At 37.4% G+C, this 21,663-nt stretch overlaps 3 protein-coding genes and 2 long non-coding RNA genes across 6 annotated transcripts; 2 read left to right on the forward strand and 3 right to left on the reverse strand.

The window, feature by feature from the left end:
• The first annotated feature begins 31 nt into the window (after positions 1–31).
• LOC149690803 (uncharacterized) lies at positions 32–4,360 on the forward strand. The gene is made up of 4 exons (XR_016383814.1): positions 32–672; positions 2,153–2,338; positions 2,427–2,836; positions 4,235–4,360. It is a non-coding gene; the product is annotated as an uncharacterized LOC149690803 (long non-coding RNA).
• LOC149690804 (uncharacterized) lies at positions 4,136–5,658 on the reverse strand. The gene is made up of 3 exons (XM_089870748.1): positions 5,062–5,658; positions 4,610–4,994; positions 4,136–4,544 (listed from the first exon to the last, which is right to left on the reverse strand). Exons 1-3 carry the CDS (start codon positions 5,128–5,130, stop codon positions 4,228–4,230), a joined length of 771 nt encoding a protein of 256 aa, XP_089726874.1. The 5' UTR covers positions 5,131–5,658; the 3' UTR covers positions 4,136–4,227.
• LOC149690805 (protein arginine N-methyltransferase 9-like) lies at positions 4,868–9,426 on the forward strand. 2 transcript variants are annotated; one of them, XM_089870646.1, is made up of 9 exons: positions 4,868–5,001; positions 6,196–6,322; positions 6,388–6,624; positions 6,698–6,868; positions 7,048–7,233; positions 7,307–7,478; positions 7,552–7,729; positions 7,824–8,298; positions 8,867–9,426. In XM_089870646.1, exons 2-9 carry the CDS (start codon positions 6,216–6,218, stop codon positions 9,372–9,374), a joined length of 2,034 nt encoding a protein of 677 aa, XP_089726772.1. In that variant the 5' UTR covers positions 4,868–5,001; positions 6,196–6,215; the 3' UTR covers positions 9,375–9,426. The 2 variants fall into 2 exon arrangements, with proteins under 2 accessions (XP_089726772.1, XP_089726771.1); XM_089870645.1 differs by lacking the exon at positions 4,868–5,001 and adding an exon at positions 5,825–6,133.
• A 4,892-nt stretch (positions 9,427–14,318) lies between these two features.
• Positions 14,319–21,588, reverse strand: Hand (heart- and neural crest derivatives-expressed protein). The gene is made up of 2 exons (XM_089870726.1): positions 19,992–21,588; positions 14,319–15,197 (listed from the first exon to the last, which is right to left on the reverse strand). Exons 1-2 carry the CDS (start codon positions 20,886–20,888, stop codon positions 15,078–15,080), a joined length of 1,017 nt encoding a protein of 338 aa, XP_089726852.1. The 5' UTR covers positions 20,889–21,588; the 3' UTR covers positions 14,319–15,077.
• LOC149690807 (uncharacterized) lies at positions 16,628–17,894 on the reverse strand. The gene is made up of 2 exons (XR_016383824.1): positions 17,193–17,894; positions 16,628–17,123 (listed from the first exon to the last, which is right to left on the reverse strand). It is a non-coding gene; the product is annotated as an uncharacterized LOC149690807 (long non-coding RNA).
• Positions 21,589–21,663: the final 75 nt, after the last annotated feature.

A 21,663-nucleotide genomic window follows, 5' to 3' on the forward strand; every position in this document is an offset into this window, starting at 1 on the left:
CAATACCTCCTCCAATACCACCGCCAATACCACCGCCTCCTTGTTGAAGTAATTGTCCGTGTCCGTATTGTTTTCCGAAATGTCCGTGTCCGGAGTTGAGGAGTCCGTGATGTCCGTGCCCGTAACCTCCGTGATGTCCAGCGCCTCCGTGAGCGGATTGACCGAAACTGCCGTGACCACCATGGTGGTGGGTGTTCAAACCGCTTTGAACTCCGTGGTGACCTTGTTGGTTAAAATTGACCTTTCATTATTGTTCATATCAAATTGTAAATAAATAAAAAATGAAATCGCGAGTACCTCCATGGGCATGATGATGTCCACCGATATCGTGAATGGCGTTGATCTTGTCATAAGCGTACGCCTTTTCGTAACCATATCCCTTGTTTCTGCTGTAGACACCACGGTTATGGTGAGCAGCGTCCAAACCATGATGACCTCCATGAGCGTTGTGATGTTGGGCCAAACCACCTCCGTAATGTCCATGGTTACCGTGAGCTTGGTTACCATAAAAGTTATGTCCACCATGATGACCGTGACCGTATCCTCCGACTAGTTGGTTCAGGTGTCCGTGTCCGCCTTGAGAGCCACCATGTCCGTAGCCTTGCTGCAGAAGACCACCACCGTGGTGTTGTCCCAAGACAACGGCAACCGACACAGCCAAAAGAGCGAGCTGTAAGTAATTCCGGTGTTAAGTACTTACAATTTACTAAGTAAGTTATCCAATTGTTGAGAAATGTACCTGAGCAATCATGGTGTATTGTATTGGATCAGGTATTGTTCCGAATGTGACTTTACCATTTGCCACTCGGCCTTTTTATAGTAATTGTCAAATAACAAACGCGATAATACCAAACCACGCGTCACAGTTCAGTTTGCACGAAAGAGGTGAGAAGTTAAACGGGTCTTCGTATTGCGGGTGTTTTCCAATTTGAAGTCAATTAATTAGTGAAATCAGGCAGTATTTTATTGTTAATACGTTAATTAGAACGAGTAGAATGTAGCCAACATTGAACGGTTTTATTTTCATGGCTGACCTTTAATACGCGTTCGTTTCATTTAACCGTGAATATTGTATTGTATATTTGTTGTGGTAGGCTGGTTTCGGCTGAAATAGTCATTAGAATGCCTTTTAAATTTAAATATTCGTGTTTTAATGAGTAACATTCCTGAATTGATTTTGATCGCATTTCAAATTGACCGCGAAAGTTACGCTTCGTAGGAAATAGTTTCAGAATACGGTTAAATTGTACAAAATTTATGTTTGTAATTATACTTAAGTATGTTAATTAGTTTTAGAAAAGCGTTCTGGTAATTTTTGGTGTTTTTATATTTATTTATTTGATTTGAAGGTAGGCAAATCACGCTCCAAGTTGTCCTCTAGTGATCGATCATTTTTAACGCCCTTATCCACCCGTAAATAATTTTGGAAATTCCAAATTCGATAACACAGTAAACTCGGGCTCCGTCTGGCGTTGCTTCTGGCTCGAGGGAGAATACCCCAATGGTGGCTATGCCCCTGTATGTTGATCTCTCTATATGCAATTTAAGAAATGGTCTATTACTAACCTTTGACCTCTGGTAGTTTAAACGCTAAGGAAAAAGCCTTTAAGGTTGTGATGGATAAAATTGCCCTTTATTTAGTGATACAAAATACTTAGATCTACATCAATTAAAGTTCAAGATAAGAAGGTTAAATAATTCATTTGGAAGGAACTGAGGTCAAACTACAGGACGTCAGAGAAAACAAAATTTCTGTCTAATGGTACCAAGAACTTGAGCTAAGATTTATCAGAGCTCCAGTAATTAAGGATTTGAATCAAGTTCAATTTAGGATCATGTCATACCAGAGGGGAGGGTCAGAGTAGGCTCTAAAATGAAATCCTGTTAGAGAGTGTGATAGATGAACTTATCCGCTTTCGGGCGGTACCAAGAACTTGGGTGTAATTCATATAAATATATGTTTCGACAAAGTATATAGGCACATAATCATAACCACAAATTTAGTATATTCGTTGTTTTTATTTCATAGAAAAAAACACTATAGATTCATAAATAATTAAATTTGGCTTAAATTAGATACAATTCTTTACTAGTAAAAGTATATATAGTAGACTGACACAGTCGATGCGCGTGATATTCTTTGTACTTAAAGACCTCCGAATCCACCATGGCCATGTCCGTGACCACCATGATGTTGAAAGAGTTGTCCATGTCCGTGATGTTGAGCGTGATGTCCATGACCAGAATTGAGGCTAGCGAGGTGACCGTGTCCGTGAGAACCATGATGTCCAGCTCCTCCGTGAGCGGAATGTCCGAAGCTACCGTGTCCTCCATGATGGTGAGTGTTCAAACCACTGTTGACTCCATGGTGACCTTAAAGTTTACCAAGACACATCCGTTAACTCTAAGGTTAATATATAATTTAGTTTTTATACCACTTACCTCCGTGAGCGTGATGGTGTCCACCGATATCGTGAGTGGCGTGGGTCTTATCGTAAGCGTAGTGCTTTTCGTATCCGTGTCCCTTGTTCCTGCTGTAGACGCCACGGTTATGGTGAGCAGCGTCCAAACCATGATGACCTCCATGAGCACTGTGGTGTTGAGCTAATCCACCAGCGTGGTGTCCGTGTTGACCATGCGCTTGGTTACCGTGGAAATGATGCCCTGCGTGATGACCGTGCCCGTGTCCTTCAACCAATTGGTTTAAGTGACCATGTCCTCCGTGAGATCCTCCGTGTCCATATCCTTGTTGCAAGAGACCACCGTGATGTTGTCCCAAGACAACTGCGACGGATAAGGCCAGGAGAGCGATCTGAAATGTATCCAAGTATCACTGGTAAGTAAATTCTCAAGTACTCCTTGGTTATTTGTTCTAGAATTTATCGCGCTGACTGTAGTTAATAAAGGTAGGTCCGGCCACGAATAGGTTTCCTTGGTTAAACCAAAGAATCTTAGCTTTTTACCTGAGCAATCATGGTTAGTTATTGTTTGAACTGTCTCGAAGAATCGACTGATGACTTTAGCAACGTTCGATACATTTTTATACTCGCAAAAATTGGGTTTTTGGCAAATTCCAGCGGTCAGATATTACCAACAGTGTACAATTCATTATAAACGTTTCGAAAGGTAATACTTTAAGGGGAAATAATGTCAAATAATGAAAATGAAAATTTGACCTTCTCCTTTGGTCCTATTCGAGACAATTACGTATCGTTTTGATCTGATTTTACCCCCAAAAACTTTACGCTTGGGGTAATAATAATAGTCCATGTGGGTAGAGTATCGTTGAAAAAAAAAACATTAATTTCGATTATTTATCGGTTGACAAAAGTTTACATATTGGAATGTATTGTGTTCCATTTTTCTATCAAATCATTTAACTAGACCAATAATTACGTCTAAATGATTGGTGTTTATTGAACCATGGTGTATAGTTTTATTGGGCAGTTCAGGGTTAAAGGACTACTTCACTAACTTGACTTCCTTCCTACAGTAAAAAAATACAATGGTTTCGAAAAGGAATATTATAAAGAATTTTTTTTTTCAAAGGTTTCAACTTAAAAACTTGAATTATTTATTGACAAATATTTGACTGTTTGAACAATATTTTTGAACGGACATTTACCATAAACGGTCAAGCGAACCTTTCTTAAATATGTCTTGATTCTCGCTTTCTTGACCTCGTTCTAAAAATTCCGTAACAAGTAGGCTTAAATCAATTGAACACTTTCGATTAATTTGTCACCGGAGTTTTCAAAATTTACGTGGAAATATAAAACCATAATATTATTATTATTTGATATGATAAAATGCCTGGATTTTTTTTTTTTCACGGACCAGTGAATTTAACAATCGGCAGAAACTCTATAGGACCGAACGAAGTATAATTGATAATTGACCACTTAAGGATAATTTGGTCTTATTAAAACGCCTTTAAATTTATATTAGCGTCTTGACTACAAAACTGAAATAATCAGGTGTATAGTATACTATGTACTTGGAGAAAACCATATGGGATATTTGGTTGAGTTTTCCATGTTTGCGTACCTTGCATGTTAGTTAACAACTGCGTTAAGATTTACTTCAATTTATAGACTTTTTAAAAGGAAATTATGTAGGATAAATACCCAGGAAATTACGTTTGGTTAAATATTTATTCACAGAATAATATAAATACAATATATATTACAAATTATGTTCAACTACATTATATATTTTATAAATGTTCTAATAGTGATGACCACCTCCGAAGCCGCCTCCGAAACCACCTTCACTTCCTCCGAAACCACCTTCACCTCCTCCGAAACCTCCATGATGGTGATGATGTTGTGGCTCGTGGTGTTGCTCAATGATAACCTGTGGTTGATGGAACTGTTGACCATGTCCGTAATTATGACCGTGATGTCCGTGTCCGCTGTTCAACTTGCCGAAATGGCTGTGTCCGTGACCACCGTGATGAGATTGTCCTCCGTGATGGGATTGACCAAAGTGCTTGTGTCCACCATGATGGTGTTTGTGAAGACCGCTATGTTCACCGTGTTCACCTACGGATGGTAAATTTGCATTAGCACTTATGTCATCAACCTAACCGGAAACAATTAACACTGACCTCCGTAGACCTTCTTGTGTCCACCGCTTTCTTCGTGTTTCTTGATCTTATCCCAAGCGAAAGACTTGACGAAACCGTGTCCGGAGTCCTTTTCGAAATGACCCTTCTTGTGGTGATGGGCATCCAAACCGTGGTGAGATCCGTGAGCTTGATGGTGCTTGCTCAAACCACCTCCGTGGTGTCCGTGGCTTCCGTGAGACTGTCCTCCGTGATGGGAATGTCCCCCATGATGCCCGTGAGAATGTCCACCGTGAAGCTTTTCCAAATGTCCATGTCCGCCGAAAGAACCGCCGTGTGAGTGACTTTCCTTATGGATTCCTGGGAAATGGATTTGTTGATGATGTCCAGCAAGGGCCACGGCGGCCGAAACCAAGAGAAGGGCGATCTGTAAAGTAAGTTTCCTATTCTTTAACACTGTACTTGAACGCTCAACTACCTACGCAAGTCTATACCTGAGCTTTCATGATTAGTCCTTTGTGAGAAACTGAGTTGGAATGATGTTGACGGAATAAGAGGGCCATATTTATATTGTTTCAAAGTATGACGTGAAATCTCTTAGTTTCTCTTAGAAAATTGAGTCACGTGGTAATATGGGTCGCGTCCTCGATTGAATTAAGGATCATTTCGATGTCATTGTGTGATGGGGATACGGGTACCGTTGACCACGATTTCGGGGAGCGAGAGAAAGAGAAAATTACCCTCCCAAACTAACAATTAACGTTCCTGATCTGATTTATTTAGTTTTCTCTTTAATTTTTCCATCGAAAATATATGATTCAAAGTTTTCGCTTTCGCGATGGTAAGGCGAAACGGGGTATTTTTTGGTCACGCTTATCACGGCGTTTCTCTAGCGTGTCTGACACCCCTGGTATGGACGGTGTAATTTAGGCAGTGCTTGAAGGTTTACGTGATTTTGGTTTCGATTCCGATTCTTAGCCGATAATAATTATCGATATGCCTCAATGAGTTTTAATTTCTCTATAATTTGATTAACGCATTTGTTAATCGTTCTTTTGGGAAAAAACCTTCCTAAAATTTGGGAGTAGACCAGTTAAACTAAAGTAGACCGATGTCATGTTGCCACCAAATTAAGGGTAATTATTTAATGGTCAGTATTTAAAATCAGTATTTATCGAGATAGGGGAATTTTAAAATTAAATAACAAATTTCTACTCTTGGTATATTACTCCATAGTTTTAGAAAAGTCTATTTTTGTCAATGTTGTCTGCTAGCTTGTATGCTTCGGTAAGGGTTAAGTATTTGAAATTCAACCGCGGCTAGACTTACGAAATATAATTAAACTTAAGTTAAGGAAATTATTGAAGAATTAGAAATATTATTGGCACAAAATGGACATTATATCTAACAATAATAGAGCATTTAAGGCTTATAAACTAGGATTGTTATGTCTTCAATCTCAAAAATTTACCGAAGCCTTGGCTCATTTTTGCGTTGTTGGGGCGGCTTTAACCCCCCAAAAAATAATTAGCGCGGAATTCAAAAAAGATTTAATACTCGCATTTGGTAATATAAAGCTTATATTTGAAATAAAAACGTTTCAAGTATAGTAATTTTCATTTAAACAGATGAAAATGTGAAACGTTGTATGAAAAATTATGATTTAAAAGATGTTTTTGCTTGTTACAATGAAGTATTTAGCGTTTTCCCTTATTTTGAAGAAATTCCACATAAAATAAGCTGCTTATTTCTCGAGTAAGATGCGATTTAAATGAAATTATCTTAAATTGGTGTTTAAAAACATGTTTATTAAATATCAGAATTGGAGAACATGAAATTGCTAAGCAGTATTTGGGGAAAACATTAGAAATAAATGCACATTTTACTCCTGCAATAATGTGCATGCAAAATATAAGCAATTACTTGGTGGAAAGATGGCATTTTCGAATGTTAAATGATCGTAATCGTAATTTCAAATATCGCCTTGCAATTCAGGAAGCTATTAGTAACAAACAAGGCATTGTTCTTGATATTGGAACTGGTACTGGGTTACTTAGGTAAAAAAGGGGATTAGTATAAGTATTTAAAATTAATACTTATGAACCAAATTCTTTTAATTAAACTTTATAGTATTTTTGCTGCTAAGGCTGGTTACCAAAACGTATTTGCTTGTGATAGTTCATGTACAATGTGTAATATATGTGAAAAAGTTGTTAAAGCAAATGGAGGAGTGGAAAAACACATAACTGTTATCAATAAATCCTCTCTGGATCTTGAAATCGGGGTCGATTTACCTTCAAAGTAATTAATTTTATTGGTTATTATTGTTTTAATGCGTTTTTATTAATTTAATTATTGTTTTAATGCGTTTTTATTAATTTAATTATTGTTTTAATGCGTTTTTATTAATTTAATTATTGTTTTAATGCGTTTTTATTAATTTAATTATTGTTTTAATGGATTTTTTATGCTTTTTTTAGAATTTCTTTAATATTTACGGAGATTTTTGATGCTGGTTTATTTGGAGAAGGAGTTTTGGCAACTTTACAACATGCTTGGGATAAACTTCTTATTAATGAACGTCTGGAAAAGGGAAAAGTGGTTCCTAATTCCGCCACAGTTTATTTTACTTTAATTCAGTGTCCTTGGATTGCAATGAAAAATAAGTAATTATAATAATTATAATTACAGTTAATTAATAAGGTTTATTACTTTATTTAAATAAAATAATAATTATAGGGTTGTAAAGAGCAACATTGAATGTTTAACCATCTCAGAAGAATCAATATTAATTTCTGAAGAAGAATACGATGATCCATACTCTTCCGAATTTTTAAATCACATTATTGGTGGTTACATTCAACTTTCAAAGCCACAAGAACTCCTTAGAGTTAATTTTAATAATCCAAAGGTATATATTAAGTAATTAAAAAGTTAATTAATTAAGTCATTTAAATATGACTTTTTTATAAACTTTTTCTTAGGAAATTAGTGAATTCTCCAATGGTAAATACTTCCAAAAAGAAGTTAAAATTGATCAAAGTGCAGGTTCCTTTGACGCCATTGCAGTTTGGTTTGAATTGAATTTAAGCCCAGAGATAACAATTTCAACTTCTCCTGAATCAAGTACTTGTTGGGAACAAGCCATATTCCCCACAAAAGGTAAATCTGTGACCTTTGACCTCTATATATGAAGGCTTACCCTTATTTTTCGCCCAAATTCTGACATTTCTCGAGATTATTTTCAATTTCTTAGAATGTCTAGTCGTTTCCCCCGATTCCTCAATATCCATTGAGTTCTTCTGCAAAGACTTGTTAAGATTGAACAAAGTCTTGGTCAATGGTCAAAGGGAACCTCGTCACCCAGTGCCTCTACCTTCTGCTTGGATTCGCAAATTGAATGACTCCGTTTATTGCAATTACTTGGAAGAATCCATCAAAGAAGCCTTGGCCAATGGACGGGAATCTTTTATTGACGCCTCCCCAGTTCCATTGGGTGGAATAATTGCCGCTAAACTTGGTGCCAAGGAGGTTGTATTCACTGAAGAAGTTGCTACAAAGTGGATTGTTGTCTTAAGCAGGGAATTTGGGGTTCCTTTCTCAACTATGAACTTTTACTCCGTGACTAAGTTGACTGAGATGTCTAAAAGGTATGACGCCCTCATTTTTGACCCCGTCGATCCAAATGGAATGATGTCCTCCGGTATTCTTCAGGATCTGGCGCTCTTAAGGTAGGATTGTTTTAATATTAGTTTAGCGCCTTTGGGTAGTAATTATTTTTAATCCATTTGATTCTTAATAGTTTTTTTTGTACTATATTTGGTTGTTGGCCATTTATTGTGGGCTATTATTGGTTGTTGCGCATCTATTTTGTGCTATTATGGGTTGTTGCGCATCTATTTTGCGTCATACTTTGTTTTGGCGCGACAATTTTGCGTCATACATGGTTTTATCTCGACAATTTTGCGTCATACTTGGTTTTATCTCGACCATTTTGCGTCATACTTTCTTTTAACTCGACCATTTGCGCCATTCTTGGTTTTGGCACCGCTATTTTGCGCATATTTTAGTCCAAATCCTTACCACTGTCTGACCAATGCATTTTGCGTAATTAACTCCTTTAGTTTTGGGTAACTAACCATTAACGACCTATCTGGAGTTTAACATATCGCACATGCAATTTAGCAACTTGCTATACACCATTTGAGCACGCTACTGACCTACTGACCCTTAAAATCTTATCGAATTGATTTTGAGCGAGCAAATAATTGAGCCCCTCACGTTAACAAACAATTCCAGAAGCGCCTCTCTAAAGAGCGATTTCAGTATCATCCCGAAATCCATACGCATCTGGACTCAAATAATCCAAAGCCCCTTAATCCGTAACTACACTAGACTCGTCAGTGACCAGAACGTTTTCGATTTAAAAATATCCGAATTTATCAATAAATTCCAAACAAAATTCTTTGAGGAACTTCAATTATCCACGTTGCCTCATCAGGCTTTGTGTCAACCTACGCCAGTTGTCGAAATTGACTTTAAATGCCCTATTTCGGAACTGTCCGAGTCGCCAGTACGTCAAGTTAAGTTAAAAGTGCGTGAAAGTGGTGAAATAGACGCGGTTGTGTTTTGGTTCGAAATGGTCTACGCACCGGGTGACGCGGTTTTAAATACTCTAAACAATTCGACCTCGTATTGCCAAGCTGCCGTTATACTTGAGGACGGTTTAACAGTGACTAAAGAACAAGTACTTGACTTAGAAACGTCTTATAATCATAGCATTGTGTATTTTAATACGTCAACTTAATTGCGCTTGAAACTTGTCTATTATGGACAAATAAATTGTAGGCTAAATATTATTATTATGAAATATTTTTGAAAGCTGTCATATTTTAGAAATTCGCGCGTGGGTGGGTTACGTCACATTTTTTTCGCCTAAAAAACAAAAGCCATAAAAGAGCTAGTGCGTTTTAATCTTTTGAAGTGGTTTCCAGTCCCCTTGTCTTGTACGTTTTTCCTACACATCCGGTTATAGTGGCCGATAAGAGATGAATTCCTAACACCGCTGTAACATCCGCATTACTCGTTTTTTAATCGTTGAAAAAGTGAAAGTCAGTTCAGTTCAGGGGATTCTATGACGTATTTAATGGTTTTATAGATAATCCGACGAATCATTTTAAATTTCCAGGATTTTATTGTTGATAGATATTGTTTCAAGTGTAACCAAATGTATTTCTAAAGTTTTTGGCGGGACCCCTAATTTTTGGGCGTCAATTGGTCCAGACGGGGGGGATTTTAGGACCGTCCGTGTTTTGGTTGTACATGAATTCCGCAGAGCGGAATTATTCCCCCTTACTTTTCTTAGTAAGTACTCTAAGAAAATAGCTCAGAGAGGTCACGGACCTTATGGGGTTTCTTGGTTACTAAATGGTCAATTCTTAAGCTGTCTACGACTGTCAAAACACATATTTCATTCTAAATTCGGCGCTCTTACGTAGCGTTTATAGACTCGTAGACGGTTTTTCCCTGAAATAAGTTGGTCTTACCAACTCCCAAACTATTTCCACAATAATTTAAAACTAATTAAATCCAATTCTAACGGGTCAATATGAACAGGCTCCAATTGGATGTAATGTAATACGTCACCAGAAAATCCATTTTTTTTTAATTCTACCAAAACTATATTCCGTATATAATCATAGTAAATATATTAGAGGAATAGAAAAAGGGCGTTGGTACAGTCATAGATATAATGACTAAAGGAACAGTAGCTTGAACTATCCACGAAAACCAACTGTTCTTGGGAAGTATTGTTATCTATTCCTTGGGTTTAATTATCTATGGTTAGATCTGGCACGCGCGATGACATCTTTATAAGATATCGCGATATCGTTTGTCGCAACATTTCAAAAACTTCAAAAGGGAAAAAGTCATTTCGGGTCGCGGGTTGGACCAGGAGACCGATATCCGATATTTCAACTTTGGGAAATGAATAGTTTTACAATTGTTTAACCACCTGTTGGTTGGTCCTGGACCCGAGAAAGAAATTCAAAGAGTCCCGTTTGTTGTCTGTTTACGCGTTGGAAAAAAGCTATGTACTAAATTACGAGCGCGATAAGTGAACTATAGGTCTCTCTCTCTCTCCCTAATTTATGAACCTCGCCTGACCTCGATGCCGCGGGGAGACTTACGTTAGTTACCCTAGCACTAATTACTTTACCAGTTGAATCGGTATATCTAAGATTATAGATAATTTTCATGGGGAAAAATTGGGTTCTGTTGTTTTTGTTTAATTTCCTCTCTCCCCTCTGTATTGTGCTGAAATTTACAAGACAGAAATGTTTTGTTTAAAATCAGTTTAGAATAGATTGTTGATAAAACCGTTTTTGTTTGTAGAGTTACAGTTTTCAAGGAGGTCTTAGTCTTATAGGGGTTTCTTTGAATTTTTAAAGGAAAAGTTGGAGTTTCATTGGGGTTTCCTGGAAAAATTTGGGTTCTTATTGGAATTTCCTGGAAAACGTTGGGTTTTCTTTTAAAAATTCCCGGAAAAAGTTGGGGTTTCATTGGAATTTCCTGGAAAAAGTTGGGGTTTCATTGGAATTTCCTGGGAAAAGTTGGGTTTTTATTGGAATTCCCTGGAAAACGTTGGGTTTTTATTGAAATTTCCTGGAAAAACGTTGGGTTTTTATTGAAATTTCCTGGAAAAAACGTTGGGTTTTCATTGGAATTTCCATGAAAAATTAGAGTTTACATTGAAAAAGTTGAGTTTCCCCCCTAACCTTTGACCTATTCTCTTCAACATTACTTAGGAGTAAAAACTATTTTGCAAATTACCCCATAACCTTTCTTCGTTCCTTCCGTCTGATAGTACATGATAGGAACCAAAAATAAATCCGGATCCTCCATAAATCATGACACAATTTTGGTCCCATTCCATAAGTGACGCAAATACACCATCCCTTCCTTCCCCCTTTAATAGATTAACTACTTAAAAACCAGATCCTCGTAACATCGAAAATATTATGAAACCACTTAGGGTCCTATAAAACTTTTCGGGTACATCAAAAAAAGAAAAAAAAATGAATGTAGAAAACTTAGCTGAGCTCCTCGAAACTGTATAGATAGATAATCCTTAAAAACCTTTTGTTATATGTTTGAAAATATAAATAATGGTTGTAGATAAGACTGTTCCCCTCTAACGTAGAGAAGCAAGGGAATAGCACCTGCTATTTTGGGATCGAATAGCTCCATTTGCGGTTGGTTTGCCGGGCAGGCGCCAAATTGTTCCCATAGAGAGAAAAATAGAGCATGGGGGAGGGAGGCTCGAGCTGCAATACACAGCAAATTCGATTAAGGATGTTTCGACACTTTATTCCCTACATTTAACCAGTTATTCCTAGATGATATGGTTGAATAACGTTTCATTTTACCTTAGTTACACTTTCAGGGGGGCTGTCTAAATAAGACTTCATAGGTCATACTGCCACTAATGTATAAAGGTGGTTTTTTAATTGGATGTAACTTTTTTAATATTTGGTTTATTGTTTTGAAACAATTGCACAGAACTACAATTAGGGTCCTTAATGTGTGGTTAAAATTTTAAAGAGATATATCCAATAGTTAATTTAAAAAAAAATAAAGTTGCTAAGGGTGGTTTTTATTTCAATAAAATTAATCACAAATTTTTACAAAAAAACGGGAAATTTTCTCATAGGGAAAAACGAATTTGTTACTCGTGTTTTAGAAAAACTTCCCCAAATCACTGTTATCGTAAGGTGTTCCTCAGGGCTTACATTTCTGACTCAAAGTCGCACGTAGACCTTGCATTACGGGAGATCTTATAGTTCCTCTTCCACACACCATCCCCTCAACAATTTCATCTAGTAAATTTGATTTATCCCAACGTTGCATCCCCGAGATTGCTCCCGAGCCTTCTCCCCTTGGCTATTCGGCATCCCTCTATATTTTCCAACCGATAAGTTTTCTTCTCTGGAATCTTATCCGCGAAGCCGCGCACTCCTCTGATGGTCGCGACCAAATTCAATTTGAGGAGGGCCGGCTTTACCCGTGGCTTTCCGCGATATCATCTGAAACGTAAATCATACACGTCCCCTCGCTCTAATTGGTCCAGCCCTCTAAAAGATAATAGAGCTTAAATCTATTGTTATTAAACCCCCCTCAAAATATTCCCTCTATTCTTTCTCGGCTTATCTACAGAGCCAATCAAACCTCATCATTTGGTTTGTTGGCCTTTTCTTTTCCGTTGGGGTTTGTCCATGAACTTTCCCATGGTTTTAAGGACACGAGTCTCTCGAGTCCTTAAGGGTATCTATTTAATCTTTGGTTTTAAAAAAAATAACTTCTTCCGATTGCTGCTGTTGTGAGCTGTGAAATTTTATCTGTACTGGAAATTTTAAATATCATAAAATGGGAATTTTTAAAATTTTACATGGAAATTTCTTGGAATTTCCAGTTAAATTTCTTTGGAATTTCAGTTAAATGTCTTGGAATTTCCAGTTAAATTACTTCGGAATTTCAGTTGAATATCTTTGGAATTCTAGTTAAATTTCTTGGTATTTCAGTTAAATGTCTTTGAAAATTCAGTTAAATATCTTTGGAATTCCAGGGAATTTTCTCGGAATTTCAAGGAATTCCAGTTAGAAAGGTCAGGGAAATCGGGGATCATTTTGTTATTAAATTTCCTAGTCTGGTCGTCTTCTGTTGATAATTACATTTAACGATAATTAGTTTATAAAATGAATTTCTATTGACACTGATACACTTTAATTATCAAACTACATTAAACAAATTGAAATAATTAATATAATCATTTTGCGACAAAGCCAAAATATATCCCAAAATATGAATTTATATAAATGTTACTATAGTAATTGGGAAGAGCTAGAGGATCGTTTTTGGCATTTTTGACAAATAGTCGTGTCGTGTTATAGTAGTAGTAGGGTAGGCATAGAAACGACGGCGAATGTCGAGAGTCCCGAGTCCCGACTCCGCGATGGTTCCATCTCTCCAGAATCCAGATGGCTGAAGATGAAACTGGACGATAAGACACTAACCCCCGGTCCTCTAACCATTATTTATGAGTTCCTAAAGCTAAAATCCCCCCGCTCTTACACTTACCACCAACCAAAGTCTTTCTAAATGAACCCTAATCAAATCAATTCTAATTTAATTTCAATCGTAATTAAATTAATTATTATAATAATAATAATAATAACAAGGTAAATTTACAATCAAAATATTGCTAAGCATAGTTTAATCAAATAAATAATATAAATTGACCATAGAATATAGTCAAGTTACGCAATAATTTTGACTTTTGAGGGTTGTGTTAGTTAAAAAAATCTATACGTAACTCAATCCATTTCTATTCCGACTTAAAACGATTTTTTTATCATATCACTTCTCGTATATGGTTTTTTCTAACGTTCTTTTGATTCCCCGCTCTATGTTCATCTTTAACCGTCCAGTAATAGTTATATAGTTAGTATAACTGCTACTACGGTCTTTGGTTGACTTTGATATTAAAATTTATTTAGTAGATCAGAGTTAGTCGGGATTTTGAATCCAAATTGGGCCCCGGTTTATGCTTGGTATTAATTTAGCTTGATAATTAGTACCATTGGGCCTCTGTATATAGATACCAATTTGTTTCAGTCCACGGGGCAAGGGTTTTTTTTTAATATTAAAAACGTATCGTATCGTATCGTATCATTTCTTTAAATTAAAGACCCGCACTTCATAAATCAGTAGCTAGACGATTTGTAAACGTTTTTTATCTCGTCTTTCTATGCCTATAATTATTTAATCACATGCAGATTTTATTTTAAATTGAAAACAATTAACCAATTTAATATAAAATAATTTATTTATTTCAAATTACATTTATTAATTAATTAATTAATTACACATTTGATATTTTAAGTATATTATAGCTTTTTACATAATAATACTGAGGGGAAAACACATTTAAAATTAAGTAAATCTTTGGTGGTATTATACGAAAATTTAATTAATATTATTTTTTTATACATTACAATAATTACAATATATTGCACATAATTAAAATTTAGTTTGGGGGGTATTTATTTATATAATAGATTTGTTTATATTTACTATACCGGTACATTTAAAAAACGTAATCAAATTAATTAATTACGGGTAATTGAAAGGGACTTAAATATACATTTAAATTTATTAGTGTATTTTTATTCACAAGTTGCTTGCACAATTCCGGCCTCACATTTCATTTAAAAGGAACCATTTAAGTATCTATTTAAAAAGAACTGAAAATCTTTGGTTTTTTACACATTTTCTTCAGATTAGCAAAATGACTATGACAAAAACAAACTAGATTTAAAAGAATCTTTGGTATTTAAGCATTTCTTTGAAGTCTGTCGCGTTCTACTCAATTGCATGGTTTAGGGTAACACGGGACATTTTTTTTTTATTTCTATTCATTTAACATTAAAGGGAATTAGACGAATGCGTGTCACGTGTCTTGTTGCAATTCCAGCGCCCAGACGTGCTGAGGCCATCCTGTTCTGCCCTTTGATTTCTTCTCTGAGACGTTGCCGACAGCGTTGCTACCGACCATGTTCGTTAGGGTTCCCTGAATTCAAAAAAAAAACATATAACACATGAATTAGGACAGATTATTTTAGCCTATACATTTTTTCAAATTCTCCATGAACCAAAATCAAATTCAAAGTGTAACTACTATACTTATCAAGCCCTTAGTTTACATATCCACAGATTGGGGAATTTTATGTACTGACAAGTGTTAGTGTTGCCAGACATTTGTGAGTGCAATTAAACTGTTATCTACAACAGGCTGAAAAACTTGTAGCATTCTGTTCGATTCAGTTCCAAACCTAAAGGAGATACTCTCACAAATTTATGGCAACCCTGAAGCACATGCGGTTAAAGTTAAGAAATTGGTTGTTGCACGCTATTTATACTTCACTTTAAATCTTTGAAGTTACCTCCTTATCTAATTCGATAACGAGGAATTAAATTCAAATTTTTGGCTTGCCTAATCAGTAATTAATTAATCAAATCTAAAAGTATAATAAATAAAGAAAGCAAAAAACCGGAGTAAAGATAATCTACTCCAATATATATATTCAAAGCCAATGAATTACATAAACGATTCTTGGTATAATCGCTATAAACAATATTACTACGGCAAAACTAGCTCATTCGGGCTATGCGCGTCTCTCCCCTATGCCTTTATTATAAGCAAAGAAAGCTTAAAATAGTTCGGAATGCGCTATTCCCCCTTTTCCCATTTTATGTTTACTTCAACCAACGAATTATGAACTTCCCTTGTATAGTTCCATGGGTTTAAAGATAGCCTAACATATCTCTACTAGTCACTAACTGACTGCTAATGACAACTCAATTTTAACCTAGCTGGGAAACTTTGGGTACTGACTGCTTTACTTGATGGAATGATTTAAGTTTTTACAAAGTGTCTTTAGGCAGAGACATAAATATAAAACGCGTTGCATGCTGGGAAGAGGGTGGGAAAATTTCAACACTCCGCAACTTAAGGTAGAAGGACAGGAAGTGGAACTCTTGGCGCCAAACTTGTTAAACAAGCTCTTACGTATTTATATACAGGGTGTTTTTGAAAGGTCCATCACAAATTAAGGAGCGTGATTATTGGACCAAACTGAGTGAAACGTATCAAAGAACATGGGGTCTACAACATTTAGTTTCGGAGATATGGCCCCCCAAACATTTGCCCCAAAAACGAAAAAATATCCCAAAATGTGGAGTAAGGGTTATTGCCATTACCCAACTTGTTTCGAAGTCATAGAGAATTTCAATAGCCTTGAATTTGAGAAACACTAATGTAACTTTAGATAGCAGAAGGGTATAAATGGGTAGAAGTACGCGTACGGCGGTAATGTTAAACTAATACCAAGTGTCATAGTGTTTTAACATTTCTCAGCACCCAGTAAAATGGTTGCGATTGAAGGTTGAGTTTGTTCATTACGTTAGTGTTTGATGTGTCACAGAGAAAACGCCATGATACGATCCCAATGTAAATGTATTTTTTATTAGTTCTTCATTCTTAATCTGTAACAAATAACTACTACAAGAATTGTTCAAAGTGTTCACCACCCGCGTTAAGGCAAACTTGAACACGCCTTACAAACGATTCCCTAACACGTTGCAAAATGCCTGGAGTATCGCGAATAGTTTGACAGGCATTAACGATTCGTCGACGAAGCTCTTCCACATCAGGTACTTCACTCTGATAAACTATGTCCTTCAAGTGGCCCCAAAGGTAGAAATCGCACGGGTTAAGGTCGGGTGATCGAGCAGGCCATTTCACGGGTCCACCTCGACCTATCCACCGAAAAGAGAACGTCGCGTTAAGGTGAGCTCGGACAGCGAGACTGAAATGTGGTGGTGCACCGTCATGCATGAACTACATTCTGCGCACCAAACCTAAGGGCACGTCGTCAAGTAATTCCGGTAAAACGTCTTGTAAGAATTGTAGGTACGCCTCACCGTTTAACCTGGGCTGTAGAAAATAAGATCCAATTAAATTGTCACCTACAATACCGCACCACACGTTTAAACTAAATTGTACTTGGTGAGATTTAACGAGCGTTGCGTGAGGGTTTCTTTGGGACCATTGATGCTTATTATGCAGGTTAATAATACCATCTTGCGAAAAATTAGCTTCGTCTGTGACTAACAGACTACGCGGGAAATCAATGTTGTTTATCAATGCGTCGTGGGTAGTCCGCGGAATTCAAACCTTGAACCTTTTGAAAATGGTAAGAATGAAACTGGTGACTTTTGAGGATTTTCCACACGAGCACGTGACCAACGCCTAATCGCTTACTCACCTGGCGGGTACTTGCTTCTGGTTCGTCCTCGAAAATAGTAAGGACTTCGTCTTCTACGGCCTCTGGGACTTCTTGCCCTCTAGGTTGAGGTCCACCATTTTACTGGGTGCTGAGAAATCTTAAAACACTATGACACTTGGCATTAGCTTTACATTACCGCCGTACGCGTACTTCTACCCATTTATACCCTTCTGCTATCTAAAGTTACAGTAGTGTTTCTCAAATTCAAGGCTATTGAAATTGTCTATGACTTCGAAACAAGTTGGGTAATGGCAATAACCCTTACTCCACATTTTGGGATATTTTCTCGTTTTTGGGGCAAATGTTTGGGGGGCCATATCTCCGAAACTAAATGTTGTAGACCCCATGTTCTTTGGTACTTTCCGCTCAGTTTGGTCCCATAAACACGCCCCTTAATTTGTGATGGACTTTTCAGAAACACCCTGTATACAGAATGAATTATCAGTATTTGACACCGATGTAGTTTTGTTATTCCCAAAACTGATTACAAAGTACTGTTTTTCCTTTAAAAAATATGTCCAAATGTTTCAAGTACTTAAGTCTCCCTTTTGGCTGTTCCCCTACAAAGGGATCCCTAAAGTCATCAAGACTTAACTATTAAATTGGATCCCATCTTTTACGATCTAAGATGTATCTTTATTCTTCCCGTCCAAAGTCTTCTTATCTTTTTGGGTGGTTACGCATTCGGTATACCGCGTGTTGGGAGCCACCTGTTTAGAACCACCCGAGTCGGACCCCCCATCATCAGTAACAGTTTTTAACTGAGGACTTAAGATCCAGGGACGCATTTTTTGACCCAACAGAGACGAGTCCCGGGGGACCCTCTCCGCGCGTCACGCATTGTAATTCGAGTCTCGCGCCACATAAGAAAGAATTCCACAATGAGCCCACCATCATTTTATTTATAGCTCTCCTCCCCCTCCCCAGGAATAGACCCCTGGTCTTTGCCCCAAAAGTTGCCCTGCAGTAAAAATTATTTTCGAGGGAAAAATCACTTTAATTTCAGAAATTTCCTTAAGGGATTTAGGATGATTTCCTCTGTCGATCTAGCTTTGAATTGAACTCATATTTCATGGTATTTTCCTCAAATTTAATGGTATTTTCCTCAAATTTAATGGTATTTTCCTCAAATTTAATGGTATTTTCCTCAAATTTCAGGGTAATTTCCCCAAATTTCAGGGTAATCTCCCCAAATTTCAGGGTAATTTCCCCAAATTTTTGGGGCAATTTCCTCAAATTTCATGGTATTTTCCCCAAATTTCAGGGTATTTTCTTCAAATATTAAATTCCCCTCAGTTTTTCACAAGATTTCATTTCAAGCATCTCTTGGAATTCACTATGAAACGAAATATCAGAATCTGAAATATTTCATCAAAGTATTTAAGTAATTTATCCCTCGGTTAAATCTTAAAATCCCAGACATTTCAAGCTAGACAAGCGACAAATCCCGCGCGCACGAGGACATTTCTTTCAACGACTAATTGAATTACGAAGCCTACTTTTATTTTTTTTAGGCCCGAATTAGGCTTAGATTCAATATCTTAAAAACATAAGGAAGAGTTAAGAAGATATTTATTTTAAAGCGCGAGGAAGATTCTCGGGGTATATCAATTTTAAAACACAACTTCCGCCTTATCTTCACTTCCGTTTTAAATAGTAAACTATCATCATCCTGCGTGAACTTCCTCTTTATAATATATACTTAATAAATTCTTTCAATTTTATCGTTTCAAACCATATAAGGGATGTTGAAATGAATGACTTGTCAGCTGATTTCAATATTCCTGATAAAGGGAAGATGAAATACGTAAATAAAACAAAGGGAAGATGAAATGAATAACCTATCAACCATTGGTCTTAATGGTTTAGTTCGGTAGTCGTTTGAGAAAATTAAAACAAAAATAGATCACTCAATTGAGGGGTAAAGAAGCTGATATACGCTATATATTTGTGTCTTTTACGTCTTTGGTAAATGAGGACGGTTGCAAGTGGTCCGTATAAGAGTGTAACCTTTTCCCATCATTCACCAACCTAATGAGGGGGTCAGATTCCACTCCAGACTAATGCCCCAATATCTCACGCTAACGATTACGATTTAAAACTATGACAAATCAGTCGCTGGCCCTAGCCAAAATTGCCTTCATTCATTTCAGTGCCTCAAATTATGTCTAGACTTATGGAAAACAATTCCATATATCTATGGGTTTTTTTAAAAAAATTCCTGATAAATCATTTTCATTCTGTCTTGGGTGGTTTTCATGACTTAATACGTATTGGTTACTTAAATTCTAAGCCTAAATATGACAGATGACAAGTTTTTCATACCGTGTGGTGGGCCAAAGGGAAATCAGTGAATCTAACCAGGGAAGAACGGTATTCTTCTATTTTATAGCTATAACATTTGTTAAAATACGTCCAGAATTACTTTGAAAACACGGCGTACGAACCGTTACTATTTTTAACCTCTCAGATTTACTTTAAACTAATCGAAATTAATTTTAAACATAAGTAATTACCTCTTTTTTCCTTTTATGGTCATCCCTAACATGATCGTATTTCTTGTTCCGGGGCATTACTTCCGTTTTGAAGGTGGTCGCGATCGGTCCATGAGCGGTACTAGCTCCGGCTTCCATAGCGGCTTGACACATCTTAGTAGCGGCTGCTGCCGCCGCCAATGTCGTCGGCGTTGTCCCGTATTCGTCTTGGGCTAACAAGTCCATCAAATACGCGATATAACTCGTTGCCAACCTTAGCGTCTTGATTTTAGATAACTTGGTATCGGCCGGCACGTTTGGTATACAGTCCCTCAAATCCGCGAAGGCGTTGTTAATAGATTGTGTCCGACGCCTTTCCTTCCTGTTCGCGGTAACCCTTCTCTTCGCGCCCCGTTCCGGTTTATGTCCTCCGCCCGGTTCTAAGGCCATATTGACCCCGCTGTTTAGGAAACCCAGTAGTTCCGCACTGGCGGCGCTTAAACCGCTTCCCCCGAATCCGAGAGTCATCGCTGATAGCGTCAAATGGTCCGGTACTGACGCGTTTGAGTTAGAAGGACATGTTTGATACTGATTCTCTTGATTTCTATTTACCTGCGACGGTCCCTGTTGCTGTTGTTGCGTTACACTAGGACTCGGGGTATACGGTGGTGGACTAAACTCGGAACTTCCGGGTGGCGTTAGGTTATCCGGAGTATTCGGAATATTGGTTGTATTAGCGTTACCAAAAGTCCACGATGAATAATAAGTGGCCGGTGGCGTGCTACCATCGGGGCTGGTTTGTCCCGGAACGTCGTATAATCTTACTGCACCTCCACTTCCGGTTGTATAATAAGAACCACTTCCGTATATTGAATCCGGCGAAGACGTTTGAACTACACCTCCCGTAAAGGGCTGAGCGTAACCCCCGACTAAACTCATGCTTGATCTAACACCGCGTGTATTTCTCCCCGCTCTTTTTTTCTATATTTTTTTAGTTTCCCTTCGTTAATATTTGGTTCTCTTTTAGTATTCAATGATGGTAACAGTTTTAGTCTGGCTTTGCTTTCGCTTTAGTCGTGATGTTAACCAAAAGCGTCCAGAAGCGACGGTAGCCACTTGAAGAGCAACGTTGTTACTTAGTCTGTTGGAGGGGTCTGTTTGCTTTAATGGAAACCAGAAACGATTTTGGCTCTGTCTCTCGTCTCAACCCTTGCGGGCTTCTGTGCCGCCGGAAAATGTTTTAACTTCCGATAGCGATCCGGGAAGTAAAGAATGATCAGTTGATTCTTAGCTAGGTACGGAACCGGACCAACTTGAATGTTAGACTTAGCGTTAGACTAGTTATTTAAATTAAGACCGCATCTCGCCGCTCTGTTGTGTCTTAACAGCGTGACTCTGAAATGTCCTTTTATAAAATGGTCTCCTCTCTCCTGAGGATGTAGAGTGATTTTATATTCCGGTGTGTGTTCTGTGTGTTCCGTGTGCGCGCTAGTACGCTAGAGCTTTTCCACTTTTTCCAGCCTCCCCCAATCCTGGGGATGGATGGATGTAGAGAGAGCCTTCGGGACTTACAGAAGAGAAGAGAGAAAGCTTTGCAGATTCGATGGGAGGTACCCGTTTCTGGCGCTGGGTTTTGATGATGGACCTTTAGACCTCCGCACACGACTGATTGTGACGTCACTCTAGGATTACAACCAGCATTTTCTAAGATAAG

The sequence above is a fragment of the Phalangium opilio genome, unplaced genomic scaffold, assembly GCF_054372755.1.
Source record: "Phalangium opilio isolate 3A_F unplaced genomic scaffold, DU_Popi_V2 ptg000031l_1, whole genome shotgun sequence".
Taxonomy (NCBI): domain Eukaryota; kingdom Metazoa; phylum Arthropoda; class Arachnida; order Opiliones; family Phalangiidae; genus Phalangium; species Phalangium opilio.